At 49.2% G+C, this 23,715-nt stretch overlaps 1 protein-coding gene across 6 annotated transcripts in view; it reads left to right on the top strand.

Moving 5' to 3' along the window:
• SCAMP4 (secretory carrier membrane protein 4) overlaps positions 1–23,715 on the top strand; it is a 36,137-nt gene that overhangs the window by 8,113 nt on the left and 4,309 nt on the right. For 2 of the 6 annotated variants that reach the window (XM_075903226.2, XM_075903225.2), the window contains exons 2-6: positions 2,870–2,926; positions 6,675–6,803; positions 11,657–11,813; positions 20,623–20,724; positions 22,265–22,382. In XM_075903226.2, the coding sequence (XP_075759341.1) occupies positions 2,920–2,926; positions 6,675–6,803; positions 11,657–11,813; positions 20,623–20,724; positions 22,265–22,382 (513 nt within the window). In that variant the 5' untranslated portion in view covers positions 2,870–2,919. Of the gene's footprint in view, positions 1–2,441; positions 2,621–2,869; positions 2,927–6,674; positions 6,804–11,656; positions 11,814–20,622; positions 20,725–22,264; positions 22,383–23,715 lie in introns of those variants that run through there. The other 4 variants (XM_089774899.1, XM_075903227.2, XM_006128973.5 and 1 more) reach the window with 3 other exon arrangements.

The raw sequence follows: 23,715 nt of genomic DNA on the forward strand, positions 1-23,715 counted from the left end.
AGGGAGCTACAGTCCATAGTTAAAAGCAGCATTCTCTCTAAGCTGAGCACTTGGGCGGCTACCCAGGGGAGAATCAAATGCCGCCCAGCTGATTAGCAGAGAGCCCACAGCCAGCAGCATGTGTTTGTACTAGGAACAGAAGAGTTTAACCAGTTAACCAATAACCAGATGTTTCTCAGTTACCATTAATGGTTAAACTCTGCAAGGGGCTGCTGGCAGCTTCATGGGACCACAGGGCTAGCAGCACCACAGCTGGGAGCTGGCAGCCCTGGGAGCAGTTAAAAATTCTATTGGTTACACAGTTAATATTTTTTTAATTTTTTTTTTCCACTTGTCGTTTCTGCCGGTGATACACATCTGCACACACCTTGGTGCACGTGACCAAATTTATTCTGCACATGGATGGATCACATTTGAGGCAATGCTGGTTGAAAAAAATAGTAAACAAAAGATTAGGAATAAATGGGCAGTTTTCAGAATGGAGAGAAGTAAATGGGGGGAAGTGTCCCCCAAAGGTCTGTTCTGGGACCAGTCCCATTCATAAATAATCTAGGGAAAGGGGTAAACAGTGAGGTGGCAGAATTGACAGATGATACAAAATGGCTTAAGATGGTTAAGTTCCAAGCAGACTGTGAAGAGTTACAAAAGAATCTCTCAAAACTGGGTGAGTGGGCAAAAAAATGGCAGGTGAAATTTCATGTTGATAAATGCAAAGTAATGCATAGTGGAAAACATGATCCCAACTATACATATAAAACATAAAATAAAATAAATTAGCCATAACCACTCAAGAAGGAGATCTTGGAGTCATTGTGGATATTTCTCTGGGAACATTCACTCAGGATTCAGAAAAGGGCAACAGAAATGATTAGTGGTATGGAACAGCTGCCATATGAGGAGAAATTCAGACTGGGACTTTTCAGCTTGGAAAAGAGACAACTAAGGGGGGGAAATGATTGAAGTCTATGAAATCACGGCTGAGGCAGAGAAAGGAAATAAGGAAGTGCTGTTTACTCCTTCTCATAACACACAAACTAAGGGTCACCAAATGAAACTAATAGGCATCAGGTTTAAAACAAAAGGAACCCGTGGAACTCTTTGCCAAAGGATGCTACATAGGCCAAGACTGTAACGGTTAAAAAAAGAACTAGCTAGCTTCCTGGAAGACAGATCCATCAACGGCCATTAGCCAGGGTGGGTAGGGAAGGTGTCCCTGGCCTGTCTTTTCCAGAAGCTGAGACTGAGTGACAGGAAATGGGTCAATTGATTACCTATTCTGTTGTTTTTCCTCTCGGGCACCTGGCACTGGCCACTGTTGGAAGATCGAGTACTAGGTTAATTGATCTTTAGTCTGACCCAGTAAAGCCATTCTTACGTTCTGAGAGAGAAATCATATTGCTATAAGCAAAATAGATATATGGGTGTGTTGACCAAGCACTAGACAAGACACACAGAGGATGGGGGAAGAAACAGAGGGTTAGAGCCATTACATTGAGTTGCCTCAAGTCACAACAATTTATTGGCAGGTCTCCTGACTCTCAAGTTCAGAGCCTGAGGCTGGAGATCACACTGCAGTGTGAGGTGGAACTTTGTGTTTGTCATATTAAAGTAGAGATGGACTTTTGTCGTTGATTTTGCCGATCACGTTTGTTGGTACTTGACATTCTAGTTTAGAACTGTGGCCAAAACAAAGGTTTGTTTGTTTGTTTTTGTTTTGTTTTTTTAACTTTTGTTTTCAACTTGGGTTTTACTAAATGCGGTGGTGTGCATTGTTTCTGAGGCTGCCTGGGGTAGGCATGGCGTGCTCCCAGGGGAAGCCAGCCCCATCCTTGCTCCTTTGGCCCAAGCCCACACTCCTTCCCTCACCGTACTCGGAGGCTGGGCAAGGCTGTCAGCCCCACTGCAAGTAGATAGAATCCGCTTCCTCTATAAACCTCTCTATGGGTCAGGAGCCAAACCTGCAGCTTTTATTCACCTAGCTAATTCCTCTGAAGTGAATAAGGGGTGCATGATTGAATCCTCCAAGTGTTGCAGTAATAGGAATGATTCTGTACTCACCTCCCCTCCTCCCCCCCATGAAACAATCTTTATTTGTAAAATCTCAGCACATTTTTGCATGGTTTTTTTTTTTTTTAATTAATGGTGGAGAATTCTTTGGGAGATCTGTACTGCAGTCTGGTTCCCTGCCAAACTTTTGTCTAAAAGAATTCTTTGAAGATAAACTGTTGTCCGTTTCTATGTTTGCATCTGTGACCTTTTTGTGTGTGTGCTGGGGAAGAGATGTTTTTCCTAGCTAGCTAGCAAGCAAGCAACGGGTTAATGATTAATGCCTGATCTACAGTGGGAACATATCAGTATAACTACTTATCTACTTTGGGGAGGTGGATTTCTTTCCCTCTGTGTGCTTTTTTTTTTTTTTTTTTTGCTTGGACCTGAGTCCAAACCAGACCCATTTGTCTCAACTTCTTGTCTGCCTTTAGCTAGAATGTTCATATGTTCTGACAGCAATTTCTTGTACAACTTCTGACAGTGCCAGGTGTGTTAGCAGCGCACTTACACACTGCCGAGCAGTAAAGCTGTTAAAGTTGTTGAGAGCGAGTTTGTAATGAAGCCTTGAAAGGTAAGATCCTGTTAATACAAATAGAGGTAATCCATAGTTCTCTCACTGATACTGCTTGAGCCTGCCACCCCTGTACGGTTAAAAGCAAGTACTTGGCACTGAGAAGGCTACGCTAGCAGTCAAGCTAGAATAATAAATTTTGTGGTGTTTGTGGAATGTGGCAAAAATGCCTTTAAAATTAGGGTGTCCGTGGATATGGGTTATAGTTACATGCTGTTGATCTGATTTCTTTCTTTCTTTCTCTACTAGGGCCATTGCTGTCTGATTTCAAACTTCTCCAAGGACCATTTCTAGCAGAAATGGCAGGTAACTAGCAGTACTAAATACAGAGAAACCAAACGATTAGAGAAAACGTTTCATCCGTGTATAGTGCTCAGCGTAGTGGATTACGCACAACAAACTTTTCTTCTTCTCTCCATTGGCCTTTTGCGTTCCTTAGAGAGCCTTCTGTTGCTCCTTTTTTTCCTCCATTCCTCTTACTCCTGTTCTAGACGGTTTCTGTCCTCAAGCTTGTTGATGGAGCTCATCACCCTGGCCATAGAAGGCTGCATATGAAGATGCTTGTGTGGAGGAAATTGGTCACTGCAGTCCCTTCCTATGGAAATTAAATGTTTGCTTCCACAGCACTTCTAGCTGCACTGCGAACTTGAATCATGGGTTTAATTCTGTTCCCATTGAAAAGAATATCAAAACTCCCATTGACTTCACTGTAAGCCAAAATGAGTCCTGAGCTTTATATAACCTCTAGAATTGACAGTGTTTTGTAGCAAACACATTTATATATTGCTTGCTGTGATCTAACAGTCTTGGCCTAAAGCAGAAGAGAGCACTGTAGAAATCCATGAGACATGTGATCAGGTGTAAGAGAGAGATTTTTCTTTTATTTCTATTGTCTTTCTTCCAGAGAAACCCCGCAACAGTTTAAAATTGTGTATGTGCAGCAGCTCTGGGGTAGGTGGATAACAGCCAGCTGGCACACAGCATGGTACACAACAATAGAGGAGAACTCTAGAGAAGGAAATTTTGGCCGCTGACAAATGCCTTTAGCAAACTATGATGGGGTCATTTAATTTCCAGGCATTGCAAAATGCAGAGTAAACATGTCTCTGTCTTGGAGAGCAGGAAGACTCATCTGCACCTACCAGGTTTTGAACTTGTGCTTCCAGGAAATCTTTGAGGCAGATGCACTGATGGCCTTCAGTCATGGAAATGCTGGTGGACTAGAGGGAGAGACCTGCAGTAGTATAACTAGAGATGTGAAGGACTAATCGACTATCCCATTAGCAAATGCTTATCGGAGAGTCTACAGGCTAGTCAGCTAGTTGCTCCTCCTCCATCCCTTGCTGCTTCTATCAGAGGCAGCAAAGAGGGGGGGGAGTGAAGGGGGTACTTCAAAGCAGCAGCACCGCTTGAAGCCTGGGGCCAGACCCCGAGTACCACACGGCGCTGCCACTTTGAAATGCCACATGCAGCCTGGGGCCAGCTGGGGTGTCCCCAGGCTCCTCACAGTGTTTCAAAGCAACCGCACTGTGTGGAGCCCAGGATCAGCTGGGGACTCCCCTGCTAACTTTGGGCTCTGTGCAACACTGCCACTTTGAAATGCCACGAGGAGCCCAGAGTCATGGGGAGGCCCCAAATGCATGCAGCATTTCAAAACAGCAGCGCCACGGGGTGCCCGGGGTCAATGGAGTTCCCAGCTGACCCCGGGCTCCATGCAGCGCTTTCACCTTTGAAATGTTGCAACAGCCATATGTCTGTTGCTGCACTTTAAAGGCGGAGGTGTCCTATTGACTAATCCAATAGTCGATGCAAAATGCATCGAGTATTCAATTAATCAGTTAGTTGATAGTTAACATCCATAATATAAAGTGGCTGTAAATACATTTGTGGGGGAAGAAGGGCAAAGAAGGGACTAGCGCACCCTGAAAAAGAGGTGGTGGCCAGAGTGTTCATTCAGCAGCAGCGTAAGGCTGCTCCTATTGCTGGTGTTTCTGTAGTGGAGGAGTCAGCAACCTTTTCAAACCAAAGAGCCAAACTACATCAAAATTCAGAGCAAATAATCAATGAAGAGCCGTATAAGAACTCCCATTTACTTGACTGAAAATATACAACTTAATGTTATTGATAATTGACATGATGGTTAATAATAGCATCAATGAAACATTGTACTCACAGGCTTTATTTAATGGGACTTCTGCTGCTGCATCTTTTTGCACATGTCTTTGAAGTTTACATCATAACTGGTCAAATTCAGGTTCATGCTGCATTCAAGCTGCTTGAGTAATTATGAGGTTTTTAAAATTTTGAATTAATTTTTCATTTGAATTTAAAAAGTTGCATGTGTTTTGGGAGTGACAAAAGAGCCCTATTATTTGGTTCCATACTGAGCCATATTTGGCGTGAGAGCCGTAACTTGCAGAAATCTGCTGTGGAGAGTGATTAGTTTTGCCGGAGCAGCTTTTTATCTTCTTGCACAGAGATGATGGGGAAACGTTCTGGGCCTGAAAGGTCACTTTCAGACACTTTCCTTGTCTTCTGTGCCATTTGGAAGTTTTCCCAGGACATTTTTCTTCTTGTCTTGTGATTGTTTTTAATTCCGTTCACTGATGATGAAGACTTGAGACAATTAGTCACTGTGCAATGGACTCCAACTCTAATCAGCACTCAAAGAGAAAAGTGAATATTCCCAAACATGTAGAAATGCACACATGGTTGTAGTCAGGGCTCGCCAAGTGGGGATGAGCCCCACTTGCCAGCCGCGCGGTTCGGCACGCTGCGCGTGCACAGACCACATTGCGCATGCGCTTACTGCGCTGCGTGGCTGTGCTGGCTTGTAATCTACTCGCCACGGGCAAGTAATTATACTAATTGTCGAGCCCTGGTTATAGTAGATGAACACATGTGCCTATCTTCCCAGCTGCTAACAGCAGTTTGGATTACACACTTTAAAGGCCCTTTTGGTGTGTTCCTAATGTCTGTATTAGGGATATTAAATTTATATTAATTAACTAATTGAGTAGTTGATGGGATTGCCATCGATTATTTGAATAGTCGATAAGGACCAGTGTGGCGTTCTGCCTTTGAAATGTACAAGAGCCCCAGCAGTCGATTAGTCGCTTACATCCCTAGTCTCTATCATGGTGTCTGAACTGACGGCTTGCTTTGCTAAGGGCAGAGCTGAATGGGACTAGAAGTGTTGAATTTGAAAGGGGGAAAAGGCCATGACATATGAAACTTATCAACCGTAAAAACATCCCTGATATCTGCAGGGCAGAGAGTCCGTGAAGAGTTAGTGTGACTCATTTTCCTCTGACTGGATGGCATCCTCTTTAGTATAATGTGTTTCTAGAGGACTTGTTCTCCTAAAATCACCCTTTACGTTGTCATGAGACCCTATCAGCTGCAGGCCACAAAGCCTGATAGCAGGGCCAGCAAGACTTCCACTGGGATGAATGCTCTTCTGCAAACAAACGTCCATCTCTCTGCCCTCTGGGAGAGGAGAATCCCTGCTTTTCCTCTGATTTGTTTTGTCTGGGTAACCAATATCCACCTTGCTTTTTTGCCTTAATATACTGGATAAAACCCTTCTACAAGGCCACTAGATGCAGTTAGTAATCTGCTCAGCTGGCATCTCTCACCATATAAAGCTACTAAGCTTTTGAGTCCAGTCTTGCTTCTTTTTTGATCATTTATGCCAGTGAAATGCTACTGAATCCAACTGGTGGTGCTTTCTCCCTGGTTTGCGCTGGTGTGGATGACAACACAGGCTATACGCAACAGAGATTGAGTCTTACTGTGAAGATAAATGCTGCGTTGGCCCACTTGAGTAAATAAATTGGGTGTCGGGAGGTAATGATTCTCTTCTCTAATGGGGGGGCATGTTTTTCAGAATAGTTTCAAGCTTCACATATTCTTGATCTGTTCTTCCTATGAGTTTTTCCGTGCTAGAAAGTGTGGGCGGGAGGGTGGTGGTGGAGGGGTCATGTTATTATGATTACTCATTAATTTTAGAGACTGTCTGAATTAGCTAAGATGTGTGTTTTGTTTTTTGTAGAGAGGATAAATAACTTCCCTCCACTCCCCAAGTTTATTCCTCTGAAACCATGCTTCTACCAGAATTTTGTTGATGAAATTCCCATAGACTATCAGAGTCTGGTGAAAAGAATTTACCACTTGTGGATCTGTAAGTGAAATTATGAAACTGTTTGACAAATCTGCTATATATTTGAGAGAGTCTGTCTGTGAGTTGTTCCTTTGTTCTAGAATGCCTCTTAATTGGTAAGAGCTAGGACCACCAAATTTGGTAGGCAGCTTTCTCTTAACCAAACCCTGACCTTGCTTCAAGTTATGACGTCAGAACAACGGGATATGCCTGGAATTCGATTTTCTCATAAAATGGAAAGGGAGGGGTCTGGTAAGAAAGACACTTATACTGTAGAATGACCACAGGGGGGCAGCAGGGGGCAAAGGCGGAGAAAGGAACAGTGATCTAATGTATGTTTCAAAGAGTTTTTGTGTGTCTGTCTTCCGGTGCTGGGGGACTTGCATTCCTCCCCCGGCTGTACCTGCTGCTGCAGCCATGGACAGGTATTTCTTGCCTAGCCCCAAGCTGCTGCAAGAGAGGGAGCTGGAGTAGTCCTCTCTCTCCAGGGAAGTCTGCGTCCTGAACCCCTCCTCCCCAGCCCCAGCCCAGAGCAATGATTGAAATGAAGAAAAACAAAACTTATTTGAGTTAAGGACCCGAACAATGCCAAGTAAATCTTCTAGTTATATATATTGGGCTCAACAACAGCTGTAAAAAGGTAGGATCCCGTGTATTAGATCTTTTTAGGGTTTTATGTCTATTCACTTATCAAGAACAAAATGTTCCTTGTAGAATGCCATTTTTATAGTGTAGTTTGTGCGTGATTTAACCTGTTGTCTCTTGAAGGCTCCCATGAACTGTAAAGCATGTACTTCTGGGGTAAGGTGGTGGTCAGTGCGAGGGTGAGGTTTACCATCTGGTCCTTACGTTTAAAACTTTGGGAAGTCCTTTTGACTTCAGCCAGAGTCTGCATCCATTCCAGACTCTGCTCATATGGTCCTGATTACAGAGTCCATGTGTTTGCAAGAGAGAGGAGGTTTTATTTTCGTGTGTGTGTGTGTGTGTGTAACTTAAAAAGGAGAGAATCTGCAGATGTATTTGTTTAAATGTATCCAGGGCTCTAGTGCTGTGCGTGCCCACACACATGCATGCGTCAGCAGATTACTAATCAAACTCCCTCAACCAGGCCCAATTAAAATTCTCCATCATTGGCGTAATAACCTCAGTCCACAACAGTTTTCTTATCTTCCACAAGAGGTATCTCTTAACTATATTTTTTTCTATAAATTCTCTAAGGTTGGGCTACTCAACTTGGAAAGCCCCGGGGCCCACAATGATACAGCACATGCCGAGGGCTGCAGCTTAAGTGTGGTTGCGTATGCATGCAAATAGCTTATTTCACACTGACGGGCATGAATACAAAGATGAAGGCAAGACTACACAACACACAGGCCCTACTTAAGTCAGTTCTGCTGATATTAATAAAATGCAACATTTACCTGATTTCTACCCATGTGACAGCACTTTTATTAATGAGCAATGACAGTCCAGGAATTTAACTGCTAAAACGTATCTCAACAGAAGACCATTATATTGACTACTTTTTTGTTTTGGCTCCCACCCGTGGGCCGTGTGTTGAGCCCTGCATAAACCCAAACCTCACCATGGGCCACAAGCAAACAGGCTGCGGCACACGGGCCAGGTGTTGAGTAGCCCTGCTCTAAGGTTTCTCTTATCGTTGGCATGTAGAACTCTCCTAAAGTTGGTTAGCTGGGCAGTGCTGCTGTTCTAGTCCAAATTGGCCAATTGATATTGGCAATGTTAGAGTAGCCACATTGCTCCCAGGATATGCGAAGGAATATCTGTTACTAAACCAGCTTCTGTTGTTGAAAGACATGAGCTTTTGAGCTCCACAGGACTCTTCTTCAGGTCTGGGGAAGGTAGTAACAATGTCACCGCCAGCTGTGGAATGGGTTGTTAAATACAGGCAGTCCCCGGTTTACATGGATCCGACTTACATCGGATCCCTACTTACAAACGGGGTGAGGCAACCCCGCACTAGCTGCTTCCCCCCAGCAGACCAGGGAGACGTGGAGCGGCTTTTCTCAGCAGACACCTCAGCTTGAGAATAAAGGACTGAGGGAAGTGAGGTGTGGGAGAATAAAACTGAGCTCTGGAGAAATGTTTGGCTAGAGTTTCCCCTACAATATGTACAAGTTCCGACTTACATACAAATTCAACTTAAGAACAAACCTACGGTCCCTATCTTGTACGTAACCCGGGGACTGCCTGTATAAGCAATTAACACAGCTTACAAGAAACCATTCAAAATCAAGTGGGCGATTAATGGCCTGGCGGCCACTTCCCACAACTCTCATTGACCAGGAACAGAGAACAGTGGCCACTGGGAGCTGTGGGGGGCGGAGCCTGCGATGGTCAGTGTCAGCAAAATATCTCACCTGTTGCCCACCGGTGCTGTATGGGTACCAGCATGGGGCGGTAGGTGTCCCTCGATGGACAGTCTTGAGCAGCAGGCTGTTGTTGGCTCTGTCCACTGCACTTGTGCTCTCTAACTGAACAGTTCTGAAATCAAGGGTGAAAACTAGGCTTTCCTCTCTGAGGAATGAAACTAAATTTGACCTCAATGGGTAGACCTGTAGAAAGAGAAAGATGGACCGGGTAAATGCGCTGGAAGCTGGAAAAATCCCTTTTCTCTGTCAACTCTTTCCTCCCAAAATACTTTTAATCCTAGGTTCTCTCCCAGTTACGGAAATATCTCTCATTAAGGGACACCATACACGCTGGATGCTGTGGGCTTCATCCCAAATGTATATTGTGTGTTTTGTGTGTTAGAGAGAGAGAGAGAGAGTAAACAATAGGATGTTCTGTCACTTCATTGTTCTTTCATTATTCTGAGATGCTGTAAAAAGCTCTCATTTTTTTTGCCTGAATAAATTTGTCTCCTCCAGACTGATTAAATGTTGCATGTTGTAAAGCTGCCTTTGTGTGAGATTTTTTGTTTGTTTTTGTTTAACAGTGTCCCTCATTCCATTGAATGGAAAAATGGAAAGATGCCAGCCAGTTAGTCAATGGGGCACATGTATGTCTGAGCAGACCTGGGCTTTCATTAGGCAGTTGAGATTTCCATCTGCTGCACGTTTTCTATTTGGGTCGTTATAGGTTTCTCAGATGTGGCTCAAAGGAGGAGAGACGGCTCCGGAGACGAGACAGTGAAAGGGGGAAGACGAATATTTAAAATCTATACTATTTTATGTAGTGAGACTGAAGGGTCATTATTTTAATTGAATTTGAGCATTTAATAACAAAAGGTGTGTTGATTTAGGGAATCCTATGCTAGAGCTCCCACTACTGGAGAAGAAATGCCTGTGGAGATCCCATATGAACTACCTTTTGCATTACAGCTGTATGGGCACCCTTGTTTAAAGGGGTTTTATTATTGGCTTGATTTTATAGCCCACAAGTTATCAACCAAACATTCTAGAATCGCTATTTAGAAACAGTAAATAGGATTTAACCTTTAGCTTAAGTGACTTTTCTCTCTGCTAAATCGAAGGCATCCACAAACCAGGGCATTTAACACACATCTTTTTGTTAATCTCTTACGGAGAGCCTAAGACATGGAACTAAAGCCTGCACAACTGAGAGAAGGATGCTCTTTGATGTTGATAAACTCCCCATTTAACCTAAATGTCAGAATAATCAGTTAGAAAGAAGCCTTGAATTGAAGACTCAGCTGCTTGTCTTCCCAGTGTGCTGTTTGGGTACACAATAATTTATGAATTGCTCAGTATCCCCCCAAGTGGATTGGGAATGGGCATATAATTAGCAGAGCTTGCAAGATCTCACACTCCGCTTGATGGTCTACCCCTGCTTGACTGCTTAAGCACTGGAATAAATTGCCCAGGGAGGTTGTGGACTCTCCATCATTGGAGATTTTTGTAAGAGCAGGTTGGATAAACATCTGTCAGGCGTGGCCTGATCATACTTAGTCCTGCCATGAGTGCAGGAGACTGGACTAGATGACCTCTCTAGATTCCTTCCAGTCCTATGAGTCTATATAACTTTTTAATGCTCCACCCTATTCATTCTAAAATTTCTGGGAATGGCCTAGGGATCCGTGGGCTATTGATATTGGGGGCGGGGGGGGGGAGGGTCAGAAAACCAGAAGGTGACGATGACGTCACACTGAGCTCCTGGCATCAGTTTTGCATGGCCAGTGTCAAGCCCCTCTAATTATCTTTCGATTGAAGAACTGCTAGCTGGAAGCTATTCATGCTTTCCAGCATAACTCCGTGTCTCCTCTGCTCATCCTCCTAGTAGAGGTCAGCATGTTGGCACCCTGAATGACACCTCTCTCAGACAGGAAGAACTAAAACTAATGGGAGGGGGTGGAAATACGTGCAAACTGTGGCATTGGGAAATATGGAACCCTGTTAGGTGGTTTAGGAATGTGAATGGTTAATGTGTGGTCAGGGTCTAGTAAAGATCTGCTAAAGACCTGCTCCAGCCCATCCAGAGCTGCTCCCCATCCCCGGTGGGCCCGACCCACTGGAGCAGCATGCTGCAAAGCGGGTGCACCAGCCCAGCGGGAGCAGCCCCTGCCTGGCTGGAGATGCTCTCGCCCCCAGCGTTCAATTTAGCAGGTCTTTACTAGACCCGCTAAATCAAATGCCAGAAGATTGATCTCTGAGACATGCTTTCGTGAGTCACCTGACTCCTCCACCGGCATCTGTCCCATTCCAAAGCGGACAATCTCTACCACCAGTTCTTCCAAATTACAGCAGAAACCATGCCTCATTGTCAGTGTGTTGGTAATGTCCAGGCCAATTACTTTATTGTAACAGGGTCTCCTTGTGTTATACATGCCATTTGCTGCTGCTTTTTTGAAGTCAGCAAACACTACTTATGCCCTTCCCTCTTCTCTCTCCTAGTTTACTGCATCACATTAGTGGTGAATCTAATTGGTTGCCTGGCCTGGTGGATTGGTGGCGGTTCTGGTGTCAATTTTGGCTTGGCCATCCTTTGGCTTGTTCTCTTCAGCCCCTGCAGTTACGTATGCTGGTTCCGACCTGTATACAAAGCTTTTCGGTAAGTAGACGCTCATCTTTGTTTGAGCAAAGGGTTTCCTCTGGGAGATTGGTTCGGTAATCATTGGCCAAGAGGACAGTGGCTGCAAGCTGTCCTGTGTGTCGGGGTCGCAGCACGTCAGCGGGTCCCCGACCCTGCACCCCCCTCCGCAGCCAGACGTGACCCTCAGCCGGCAGGTAGAACAGAAGGTTTATTGGTTCACGGGGATGCAGCATAGCACAGGCCCAAGAGCAGGCAGCATTATTCCTCTCGGGGTGGGGGGGGAAGGCTCGTGGGTCCTTCACCCTCCTTTTCTTCTCCAAGCCTCCTCTCTCATCCTAGCCCAGCGGAGACTGCCCCCTTCTCACAGGCCCTACCCCCCAGCCTGGTGCAGCCCCGCCTATCCTCTGTCTCCCTTCCCGGCCAGGAGGTATCTCCTGTGTCTGGCCCTCAGATGTCTGGGCCCAATACACACCTGGAGTGAGTCATGCTCAGCCTCTCCCCGCTCAGGCAGAGTGTGCTGGGGGGTGGGGGGAAACTGAGGTACACGTATGTACACACACACACACACACACACACACACACACAGCACAATACAGCAAAGAGTGAATGTAACAACACCCCCAATATGTCACATGTCTCCCCTCTTCGAGACAGAACGGAGCAGGGTCACTTCACCAGTGGCCTGGGGAAGTTCAGATCCCCACCGCTGGGATAAAGCATCGACTGTGACATTGGCGCTCCCCTTAGCTTGGGCCCACCATGGCAGCATCCTGCAGGAGCAGGCTCCATCGCATTCAGCTGCTGGACGACTTTGAGGGGGCCATCCCTGGCTGCCCGCCACTTGTTCTACTGCATGGGGACAAGACCCATCCCCTGGCCCCCAGTGGCGCAGGCCCGGGCCTGGGCCCGTGCACTGCAATTGTACCAGCCCTTCTGCTTCTCTTGGGCTCTGACAAGGGTCTCTCTGTGCAAACAGCAGGGGGGGCAGGTACTCGTTCCAGTCCTACGGGTACTGGCGCATAAATGTCTTCAGCATCTGCTTTAGTGTCCCATAGAACCTCCCCACCGTCCTGTTGGACTGGAGCCGATACGCCGAGGCACAGGAGAGCCGGACCCCATACTTCTCCCACGAGCACCGGAGCGCGGTGGCTGTGAAGTTGAAACCCTGGTTCATGGGGACCTCATTGGGGAACCCTACCCTGCTGAAAATGGCCAGCGGTGCATCTGCCACTGTGTCTGCCTCAGTCGAGGGCAGAGCCACGACCTCGGGGTGGCAAATAGTGAAATCCACCACCACTGGGTTGTATTTCTTCCCTCTCCGCGTCGCCTTGCTGAGGGGCCCCACTAGATCCATCGCCACCCTTTGGAAAGGCTCATCCGTGATGGGCAGGACCCCCAAGGCAGCTTTCTTCCTAGCTCAGGCTGTCCCCAGCCTCTGGCAGGAGTCGCAGGCCCGGCAGTACCGCTGCACAGCCGCAAAGATCCCTGGCCATAAAAATTCTGAGCAGCCTCAGCTGGGTGCGCCGAATCCCCTGGTGCCCCGAGAATGGGACGTCGTGGTCCAGGTGCAGCAGCCTGCAGTGATACTTTTTGGGGAACCACCAGCTACTGCTGGACCCCCCCCCCACGACTCCGCTTTCCCTACAGGGAGCCAATCCCAGTACAGGAATCCCCTCTTCCACAGGAATCTCTCCCGGCAGCCTTCTCCCAGGGGCTGAGCTGCACCATGGCCAGCCCAGTCCCTCAGGCTGCACCTCGGCCTGGAATTCAGCATCTGGAGAAGTGTCAGGGACCTGTTCCCCCTCCACTGCCTGTGTCCGGGGTCCCAGTCCCCTGTTAAGCCCAGCCCCCAAGGCCCCTTGTCTGCTGGGATGGGGCCCTGCACCCCCTGCAGGGTGCCCTCCCCAGGATGAGGGTTGCAGGCCCCTCGCTGGCTCTGGTCAAAGGTAGTGATCAGGGCACTGTAGGGTCCTTCCAGCCAATCCTCTAGGTCATCCCCCATCAGCACCCCCACTTCTTTGGGGCCCTCCTTAACCCCCTGTAAGTGGGGTACAATTACCTTGAATGGGGTCCCGTCCATGCCCCTCAGGGTCAGCTGGGCGCCATGTGGTCTGGGGCCACTAGCTTGGGCCAGGCCTGCCTCACCTCCGCCCCCGTGTCCCAGGAGCCCGTCACCTTCCTGCCATCCACCTCCCGGGGCAGGAGGCTCTCGTTCCACAGGGGCACCCTGTGCCCATCCGGTACATGGAGAAACCTGTCTCTGGAATGTCAGGGCTCCCGGAGGAGCTGGCCTGAGTCGCCTCCCCCATCTGAGCTGTGTGCAGCCTGCTCCTCCTCCAGCCCCATCCAGTTAACCCTGGGAAGTCTCTAGTTGTGGAGCCTGTCCGGGGCTTTGGGGCACTGAGCTCGCTTATGCCCCTTTGCCCGCAGCGATGGCAGGTCAGGGCCCGGCTGCTCCGTCCGGGTACTGGCTGGCCCTGGGGGGGGGAGGGTTCCTGGCACCCCTGTTCTGGACCCGCCCTGTCGGCACTTCCCCCAGTTGCACAGCCACGAACCGGTCTCTCCGGCATTTCCTTTCACACCCCCGGGATTAGACCAGAGCCCCCTCTGCCTTCTGGGGCCACCCCCCCTGATCCTGGGGAACGCTTCTCCTCCGAGGCCCCACTCAGGGTAAGCTGCTTGCCTCTCCACTTCCTGGAACTGCTTCCCACGGCCTCCAGCAGGCCTGGCTCTTGCAAGCCCCCTTCCTTCTGCTGTGCCCCTGTCACTCTGCCGGAGCTCCATCCATGGGGCGCAGTCGAACCATCCTCTGCGACCACTGTGGCGGTGTGGGGGGGGGGGTCCCCGACCCTGCACCCCCCTCCGCAGCCAGACGTGACTCTCAGCCGGCGGGTAGAACAGAAGGTTTATTGGTTCACAGGGACGCAGTAGAGCAGGCAGTATTATTCCTCTTGGGGGGAAGGCTCATGGGTCCTTCACCCCTCCCCCTTTCCTGCTCCAAGCCTCCTCTCTCATCCTAGCCCAGCCGAGACTGACCTCTCCCCCTCCCCCCCAGCCTGGTGCAGCCCCGCATATCTTCTGTCTCCCTTCTGGGCCAGGGGTTATCTCCTGTGTTTGTCCCTCAGGTGTGTGGGCCCAACACACACCTGGAGTGAGTCATGCTCAGCATCTCCCTCTCTCTTCCCCCCCCCCCCACCATGCAGAGAGTGCTGCGGGGGGGGGGGGGGAGAGAACTGAGGTGTGCACACGCGCGTGCACGCACACACACACAACCATACAACAAAGAGTGAATGTAACAACACCCCCACTACGTCACACAGGGCAGAGATTCAGGAGAAAGTAAATGGAATATTCTGTTACAGCAATGTGGGTTAAAACAGTTTTGGCCAGGTCAGGAGCTTAGGGATGTTATGGGGCTGCCCAACTCGAGGGGGCTGATTTGAATCCAGCCCAGGTCGATGGTTGGTGGCAGTTTGTATTACGGAAGTGCCTAAAGGCATCCCATTGTTGTAGGTGTGCTATAGAGACCCAGAGAGCTTGCGGTTTAAATACAGCTGTTCCCAGCCTTTCTTATACCGCAGACCAGCAAACCCATTACAAACTTTTGGCAGACTGCTAACATTTTTATTTGCATATTCATTATGGTAATTGATTTTTAAGAGGTCACATGGGATTTTACATCACGTCTGTGTGCACAGAAGACGTGTCCTAACGGGTCAGAGTTGGCAGATCTCTACAACATGCAGCAAATTCACAGGAAGAATTCCCCTCTGGCTGCTGGGCGGGGCAGCCCCTCCCCCGGGGCGACTGCCTGCAGAGGGAGGGGCACCCGCGGGGGTAGGCGGCATGTGGGGCACCCTGTTTAGCAACTGAAATGTTGTCAGGGGCATAGCAGCTGGTGCCCCCTAGTGCTACCACCAGTCACCTCTGCCCCTCCCCCCTCCTGCCCCATAGGGTGAGGGAGCTGCCATTTTATCTCCCCCATCTCCTTCTGTACAACCCCTGCCCGGTGTGTCTCCTTTCCCCAGCCAGGCTGCTCTTGCTCCCACAGTCTCACCCCAGCCTCCCCTCCGTGCATCCCCCCCTTCCCTTCCTATGACCTCTCCCTCAGAGTTTCCCTCCATTGAACCCCTGTTCCCATCTGCCCCATAAGTCTCCCCCGAATCCCCCCAACCTCCCTTCAGCATCTCCTGCATCCCCCTCCTGCCCCCGCCTCACACGTCCCTGTTCCCCCTCAGCCCTTATCAGCCCCCACCCCTCTGCAGCCCCCTCCTGACTCCCCCTCACGCTGGGAGCGGGCAGCAGCTTCCCTAGGTCCTGGGCAGGGATCGTAGGCAGCTCTGCTGGGAAAGGCCTGGGGCCAAACCCTCCTCCTGCAGCCCCAGGGCACTGGGGGCCTTGCTCCTGGGGGGGGAGAGGAGGTGTCACCTGCCCCCCAAGCGCTGCCTGCCCTGGGGCAGAGGCTGGCCAGGCTCGGGGTGCTGCCCTGGGAGAGCCTCCTGGGGAACAGTGGGACTAGCCCTGCTGGATATTCCCCCTTCCAGTTATAGCCGGGGGCCCCACAGCAGCCCCCACCAGGGCTCAGGGATCCAGCCCAGAGCCTGGCCCCAGAGCCCCCGTGAGCAGTGGCTGCGAGTCACTTCCTGCTGCTGGGCTTGAGCCAGCGATCGCTCCCCCTAGCTGCTGCTGCTGAGTCCTAGCGTGACACCCGGCACGTTGTAGCCCATGCCCCGGGGGCGGGAGAGGCTCCCAGAACCCCTGCCTGCTGCTGCTGGGTCCTAGCCCGACACCAGCTGCGCTGCAGTTTGCCGCAGCCCGGCAGCCAGCAGTCCGTGGCCCGGCGGGTGGGGGCCACTGGTTTAAAAACACAAGCCAGACAACGGGAGGGGGTAGTGGGGAAGGAAACGGTCTGAGCACAGTGAAGAATGCTGATTAGTGAGGGGTATCCATGCCCACCCACTTCCACCCTTCGCACAGATTGCCCCTGGTTGGCAGAGGGGCCTGAAAAGGCCTTAGAACCTGAACGTCCCTCTTGTCTCCATGAGGAGTCCTGTCAGATCAGGCCTGGTTCATGTTGGTAATGGGGGAGGGGGAGTGTTGCAGTCACATCTTGCATTGCCCGATGACCATGGGGGCTCGTCCTAGCACTAAATGGTTTGGCACTTTTGCAAGCATGTTTTTAAAAAGATACACGGTTCGCATTGCGAAGATTAAATCTCCTCGGGGTTACCTCAGCGGTCACGTCGCTAATGCGCAGAGAGATGTTCTTTGTGGGAAAACCTATATCGAAACAGCTCGCTGAGAACCGGTCTGTGGGGGGAGGGTGAGACTCAGCATCTAGCTACTCGTTTTGTTTTATTTATTTAGTTGGTGGTTGGTTGTTTAAATAAAAGCAGCCCGCAGCCCTACAGAGACATTGGCTTTTCCCATCCTGCACCAATCGTCATCCTACACTTTTCTTTTTTTTAAATTAATTATTGATGTTTCTCTAGTGCCTGCTGGGAATGGGGTAGTGCTTTGAGCCTCACAACATCTTTTTGAGGGACTTAAGTTTAATCTTCATTTTGCACAGGAATAGTGAGGCGTAAAGAGGAGAAGTTATTTTCCCAAGGTCATGCAGAGCTGACAGGAGTCTGTCATTCCAGTTTGCTAGACAGCCAGCTCTGTCTCCTCCTTCACTATTATTTTTTAAAATTGATTAATCATCAGATTCTATAGTAAGGGAAGTTAGTTTAGAAAAGAGCAGAAACAGCTGACAGCAATAGAAGCAGACAGACTAGGACCCTAATTCCAGAAAAACATTCAAGCATAAGCTAAATTTTAAGCATGTGCCAACGGAACTTACGCAAGCGCTTAACTCTAGGCACGTGCTTAAGTTCTTTGCTGAATTTGCACCTGAAATACTAAGAAAATGTGTGTGCTAATGTAGTGGAGATGATTAAAACCATAGCAGCTAAGGTAATTACATTATAGAAGGCAAAGGAGGAGAACTTTGAAAAGGAAACGAACAGCAGAGGAATACTCAAACTCCTGAAGTGAAAAATGATATCTGAAAAGTGTTAGTTTCTTGGGCTGTTTTGGGGAATCCCGCTCTCCCCCATCTAATTCAGTAGTTTCTGGAGCTTCCAAGTCACCAGTAGAACTCTGTTCAAAAAACACTTTCCATTCCAAAGTCTGGGAAAAGTTACTCCTCTGCATTGCTTTCCTCTGGGCTTTGTGGAGTTGGTTTCTAATTATTTCTTGAGTGCTGTTTGTATGTGTTTGTGCAACTGAATACAGGAAGGCCCTCGAGAATACTCTGTGGAAATACTTCCATATAAAACAAATACCAGACTGGCAAGCCATAGATCAGTGAGTCTGAGATTGATTTAGACGAGACTTAAAGGGAAATAGTGATGTAATTGGGGAAATCCTTTATGGGAAAGAACTACAGTAGCCAGATTCATGAGACAGTTTTACTTCTAGAGAGTCAGGGCAAACCCACTTGCTATGCTTATTCCTGGATGTTACAGCCATGGGCAATACTAGGATCCCATACTCTATGGACACTTTTGTGAAACATTCGCCGTATGTCTCCCTCCAGAGTTTAAATGAGGTGCGGAGCCTTGGCATGAGAGCAGAGTTGTGGTGCGTTTCCAGTGGAAAGACGAATCCGCATTCACCTTTTCCCATGTACTGTTGCTCAGGGGGTTTCCAGCCTTTTTTTCACTTGCAGGTCCCTAAAAAATTTCAGATTTTTAAGCCCTGGGCCCTTATGGAACTCTTAGACACAGTCTGTGAATCCCTGGGGTCTGCAGACCACAGGCAGAGAACCACTGTTTTCTGGTAACAATCTTTTGCAGACCCCTGAGAGGAGGTCTGCAGAGCCCAGGTTGAAAACACTGCTATAGTTGATTCCCATACACCCCTTCAGCTTGCGATCCCTTTGCTGTTGCTAGGTTATAGTCCATGTAAAAGTCCAGCCTGGCACATCATCCTTTCACTGTGATTTGGTTTCTGTACTGAGACCCACAGTCTGCGTTTAAGGTAATTCGGTCACAGTAAATACGCTGCACCCGACAGGAACCTGCCATGCTGGTGGCATTTTGCTCCTCTGTAGCATTGTTCAACCCAGTGTATCCAGCTTCTTTCATGTCTTCCATTGGCCTGCCCCTTGTGCAGCTAGCCTCACAAATGGACCCCACTTTGCACCGGTGTGAGCGTCTGCATGAGGGGCAGGACGAGAGAGAATCCGTCCTGAAGATTTCCAGCGTACCCAAGGTCAGTCCCATTCATCTGCTCTTACCATTAAGTACCAGATTTACAACGGTATTTAGGTGCCTAAAGATGCAGCTAGGCTCCTGGGGGAATTACATAAGCAACTAAATGAGTTAGGTTCTTAATTCCCCTTAAGTTAGGCACCTAACCTGCTTAGGTACCATGGAGATTTACAAAAGCTCCTCTCTGCATCTTTCTGTGCCTACATACCTTTGTACATCTAGCCTAGAATACAGACCCTCCCTCTTCCCAGAATCCACTGCATTTGAGGTAAATAATTTGCACTGTTAAATGTAATAGATCACTGGGTTGCAGTGGGTCCAGGGGCAGACTGCGGTTTAGAACAATGACGTTCCTTGCCAAAGAATGGCTGAGTCATACAAGGGGCATTATCAGAGGAAGACGCTGCATTTGGTGTTGCCATCTGGGCTACTGTTGCTGTACAGCAGTGGTCCCCAATGCGGTGCCCGCGGGTGCCGCGGTGCCCGCAGGCGCCATGGTGCCCGCTGGGGCATTTATGTGCGCTCTCCTAGTGACCAGGGCCAGCCCAAGCCATTCTTGTGCCCTGGGAGCGCAGCGCATGCGTGGTGCCGCCCCCGGGCGTGCGGCGCATGTGCAGCCCCCCACCTCCGGGCACCTGGCAGCCCCAAAAGTTTAGGGACCACTACTGTATGGTATGGCTAGAGCTCTGGCGGAGCTGTGCTGAGCTCCAGAGCATCGTGTGAGTGACAGGCCATTAAGCACGCCTTTGGCTAGCATCCTGCATACCTGGCCTCCCACATTAACTCCACTGAGCTCACTCAGTCCTTTGGCCCCTGCCTGCTGTGGCCAGTCAGAGGCAGAGCTGCAGCCGTTACAAGAAGCGCAGTGTTCCTTCTGAACAGCGCTGCTTTCCCAGCCTGCATTCCCCCCAGCTCGTTCGGCTCCAGGACGCTCTGTGCATGGCTGCCAGAGCTGGTTTCCTTCCTAATCTGTCCCGGAGCTGGGTTATCACTGGCTTATCTCCTTAACCATAGGGGTGTAAACAGATGACCAAGAGCAACTGAGATTTTCCCAGCTCGGATTCTTATTCTCAATATTTGCATGTAATGCCCATAAAAGATCTGTCCGGCTGTCGGAACTTGTGCCCGCGTGTTCCCGTAGCTTCTTGCATGCTCAGAAGTAGAGGGGTTGCATTATGAAAGCACAGGCGCTGCGCCTGCTTTGAGTTTAGCTGGAGAATCAGAGTAGCGCAGCAAGCCCCTCTCTCTCCTTCTAGAGGCTGCTGAGGTATTGGCAGAAAACAGCATGCCTCTCAGCAGGTGGTCCTACTTGTAATTATATTGTTAATCAATTTAAGGGCCTAGCTTTATGGAGGGAGGTGAAGTCCCGATTATGCAGAGACCTGTGTGCTTCCAGCACTAGAGAAAGAGCAGTGGGTAATAGTCTGCAAGGTACAAAGCGAGTGAGGAGCCATCGCTCCATGATAAAGTGCGTATCGGAGGGAGCAGGGACTGGCCATACTGATGTGGCGCAGGACAAAGTTCTACACCTCCTGCATTCTCCCTCATGCCCCTCTCTCCTTTCACAGGTCCGACAGCTCTTTCAATTTTATGGCCTTCTTCTTCATCTTTGGTGCCCAGTTTGTTCTGACGTTCATACAAGCAATCGGCATCTCCGGCTGGGGAGCATGGTAAGAAGGCTTTGAACGGAGCACTCCAGCCATGTCTTCTCTCGGGCTCGGGGCAGAAATTTTGTCCCGTGAATTCAGCCAAGGTTCCACGTTTCCGTGCATTAAATGCTGATGTTTTGGGGAAAGGGGTTTGTGAAGAGTTGGGCAGATGATAGGGAAGGGGGTCAAACAAAGAAAGGGTCCTGGTTGGAGTTGAGGGCATGTTCTCCGCTCTCTCGCCTCGCTTAGGGTGCGTCTACACAGCACCCTAAATTTGACATAAAAAACGCAATTTGCATCTTATTTCAACTCTATGTCCCGATAGCATATTTTGAAATTTGGCGTGTCTACACAGCACCAAATTTTGAAATAATGCGCTATTTCGAGCCATCCCTTAATCCTTGGGCAACGAGGTTCACCGGGATGGTGAAATAGCGCACCTATTATTTCGAAAAATATTTTGAAATAACAAGCAGCTTGTGTAGACGCAGGGTAGCCATTTCGGGATACCTGTAGACAGTGGGGCTATTTCGGGATATCGGTATCCTGATGTAGCTACCCCGGGTCCTTTAAATGCACCCGTTATTTCGAAATATTTTTCAAAATAACAGGTATGCTATTTCGGCATCCCTGTAACCCTCATTCCACCCGGGTTAAGGGATGTGTCGAAACAGCACGTTATTTCGAAATCTGGCACTGGGTAGATGTGCCAAATTTCAAAATACACTATTTTTTAAATAGATTTGAAATAAGATACGCAATTTGTGTAGCGTGAATAGTGTATCTTATTTCAAGTTTAGGGTGTTGTGTAGAAACACCCTAAGATAATGACTTAATGTGTTACATGAATTGAGCCTGCGTAAGATTTTCATCCTACTCTTTCAAGGCTATGTCTTCCCCTCTCCCCATCTTTCCTCCCCGCCCTCAGGATTGGAAATAACCATTGCTCCCTCCATATGACCACAACAGTTCCAAAGAGAAACCACCCATGAGTTTGTAGCAAGGTTCCGGTCTAACTCCTTGGTGGTGTGAGGGAGATATCTTCTCTGTTCTCGCCATCTTCCCTCTGCACATCAATTTCACTTCATCTCCGGTCCCAGGGTTCTAATTGGAGGGTATGTCAGTGACCTTTCTGTAATCTGCCATCTTTAGAGCGCGGGATGCAAATCCCGCCGAAGCTGGAGAATAACAGAAAAGCAAGTGCTGTGCTTAAACACTAGTCCTCCCAGGGCCCCAGGAGAGAAGTGGAGACAGAACTAGGCCAAGGTCTCCTCTTTGGTCACTTCCTGACACCTCACCATTTGACTGGCTTGCTGGGGTGCCTAGAATTTCAATACCTGCATATGCTGCAGGTCAGGACTGGAGGTGCATTAGCAGAGATGTGAAGGGGAAGGAGCTACCTATGGGGCATCTGGTTTTTGGCCTCAGTTCTTCTCCATTCACTTCCCAGAACGCTACAGCTCGCAGATATTTTGCGGCGGGGGGTGGAAAGCGCCTCTCTCGGAGACTGGCCCTGAAAACAGAAGCTAGTAATGCTTCTCTGTGTTGCGCTCTCTTCCAGTGGATGGTTGGCAGCCATTACCTTTTTCAGTACCAGTGTCGCAGCTGCTGTGTTCATGCTGTTTCCAGCCATAATGTTTACAATGTCTGCTGTGGCAATGTCCTTCTATCTCCTAAGGGTAAGTACTTCAATTGCCTTTCTGGCATGGAGGGTCTACTAATTCCGCACAGCAAAGCAAAGTGAATCATCAGCTTGGTGGGAACTAAAGTGGATTGAGTATAGACAGCGAGTGGGCTGTCCCCTGGCCACACCGGATCCCGGACAGGGCAAATCTGGATGAAAGGTTGAGAGTGCAATTGAGGATTCTTCCCATGCAGCGTGACGGTGTCCTCCCAGCATGAATCCACAGACAGCCATTGGTTCTGAGTAGGGATGTAATAGTGTAGCTGATTAACCGATAAGCTTTTCCTTATCGGTTAAAGTCTATAGACTACACTACATGCATTCCCCGCCCCCCAGCCAGTAAATGTTTTAGCAGGCTGGCCAGTAGCCCCTGCTGTGGCTCTGCATTTAAAGTGTATGGGGAGCCAGGTGGGCAGGCAGCCTGGCTCAGTTCCAGCTTGCACTGGGTCTGGGAGCTCAGACCAGTGCCGCCGCCGCCCCCCCCCCCCCCCAGACAGGGGCTGCTGCCACCCTTGTATCAGAGGCAGCAGCGCAGGGGAACAGGCAGCCCGTCCACAAGGGGCTGGTTTTTAAATTGGCTCCCCTCACAGACCAGCTCTTGCCTGGCACCCTGCACTGCTGCCTCTGATACAGAGGCAGCAGCACGGAGTGGCAGGGGGCCCCTCGGGAGCGGGGCCAGAGCGCACTGGCTGCCAGGCCCCAGGGGCGGGCCTATCAAATAGTTGAGTAACCAATAAGAATTCATGAGGTTAATCGACTATTCAATATTTAACATCCTTATTTCTGAGAGTTGAGACCCTCCCTGGGAGAGGGACATTCCTGGCAGGGTCTTTTCCTTAAAGCATTCTGGAAAAGGGAAGCGTTGGAGAGCCACTGGCCTGGGCCACACAGCAGGAGAGACTTTCTGTGGCCTTGGGTAGAGGGGTAAAGCCAGCGTGGTAAGATCTAGCACAGAAGATGCCAAAGTCCAGCAAAATACGTCCTCTACCCCGCAAAGCACCTGCCTTCAGGACAGCTGACCTCTGGAATGTGGGAGCATAGATCTTTGAGATCCCTGTTAGTGCCACTCCAGTCTCGTGTTGGTCAGTGTCTGTGTAGGTGGATGGCTGAGAAAAGTCACTCCATCTCCTGCACCTGTATTCCCAGCGCTATCCTTTTCCCATCATGTGCCCCAGCCTTGCTGCCTGGGATGCAGTAGCACCGAATCCCAGGTCAACTGACCTCGTTGGGACAAAATGTTCCTAATATCCTCACGATGCAACTCCCCAACCTGAGTTTGTCCTAAAGCTGCGTTGGCTTAAGACTTTGTTGTAGATCTTCTCGAGCTG

This window comes from Pelodiscus sinensis, chromosome 32 (assembly GCF_052426305.1).
Source record: "Pelodiscus sinensis isolate ZL-2025 chromosome 32, ASM5242630v1, whole genome shotgun sequence".
Lineage (NCBI taxonomy): Eukaryota > Metazoa > Chordata > Testudines > Trionychidae > Pelodiscus > Pelodiscus sinensis.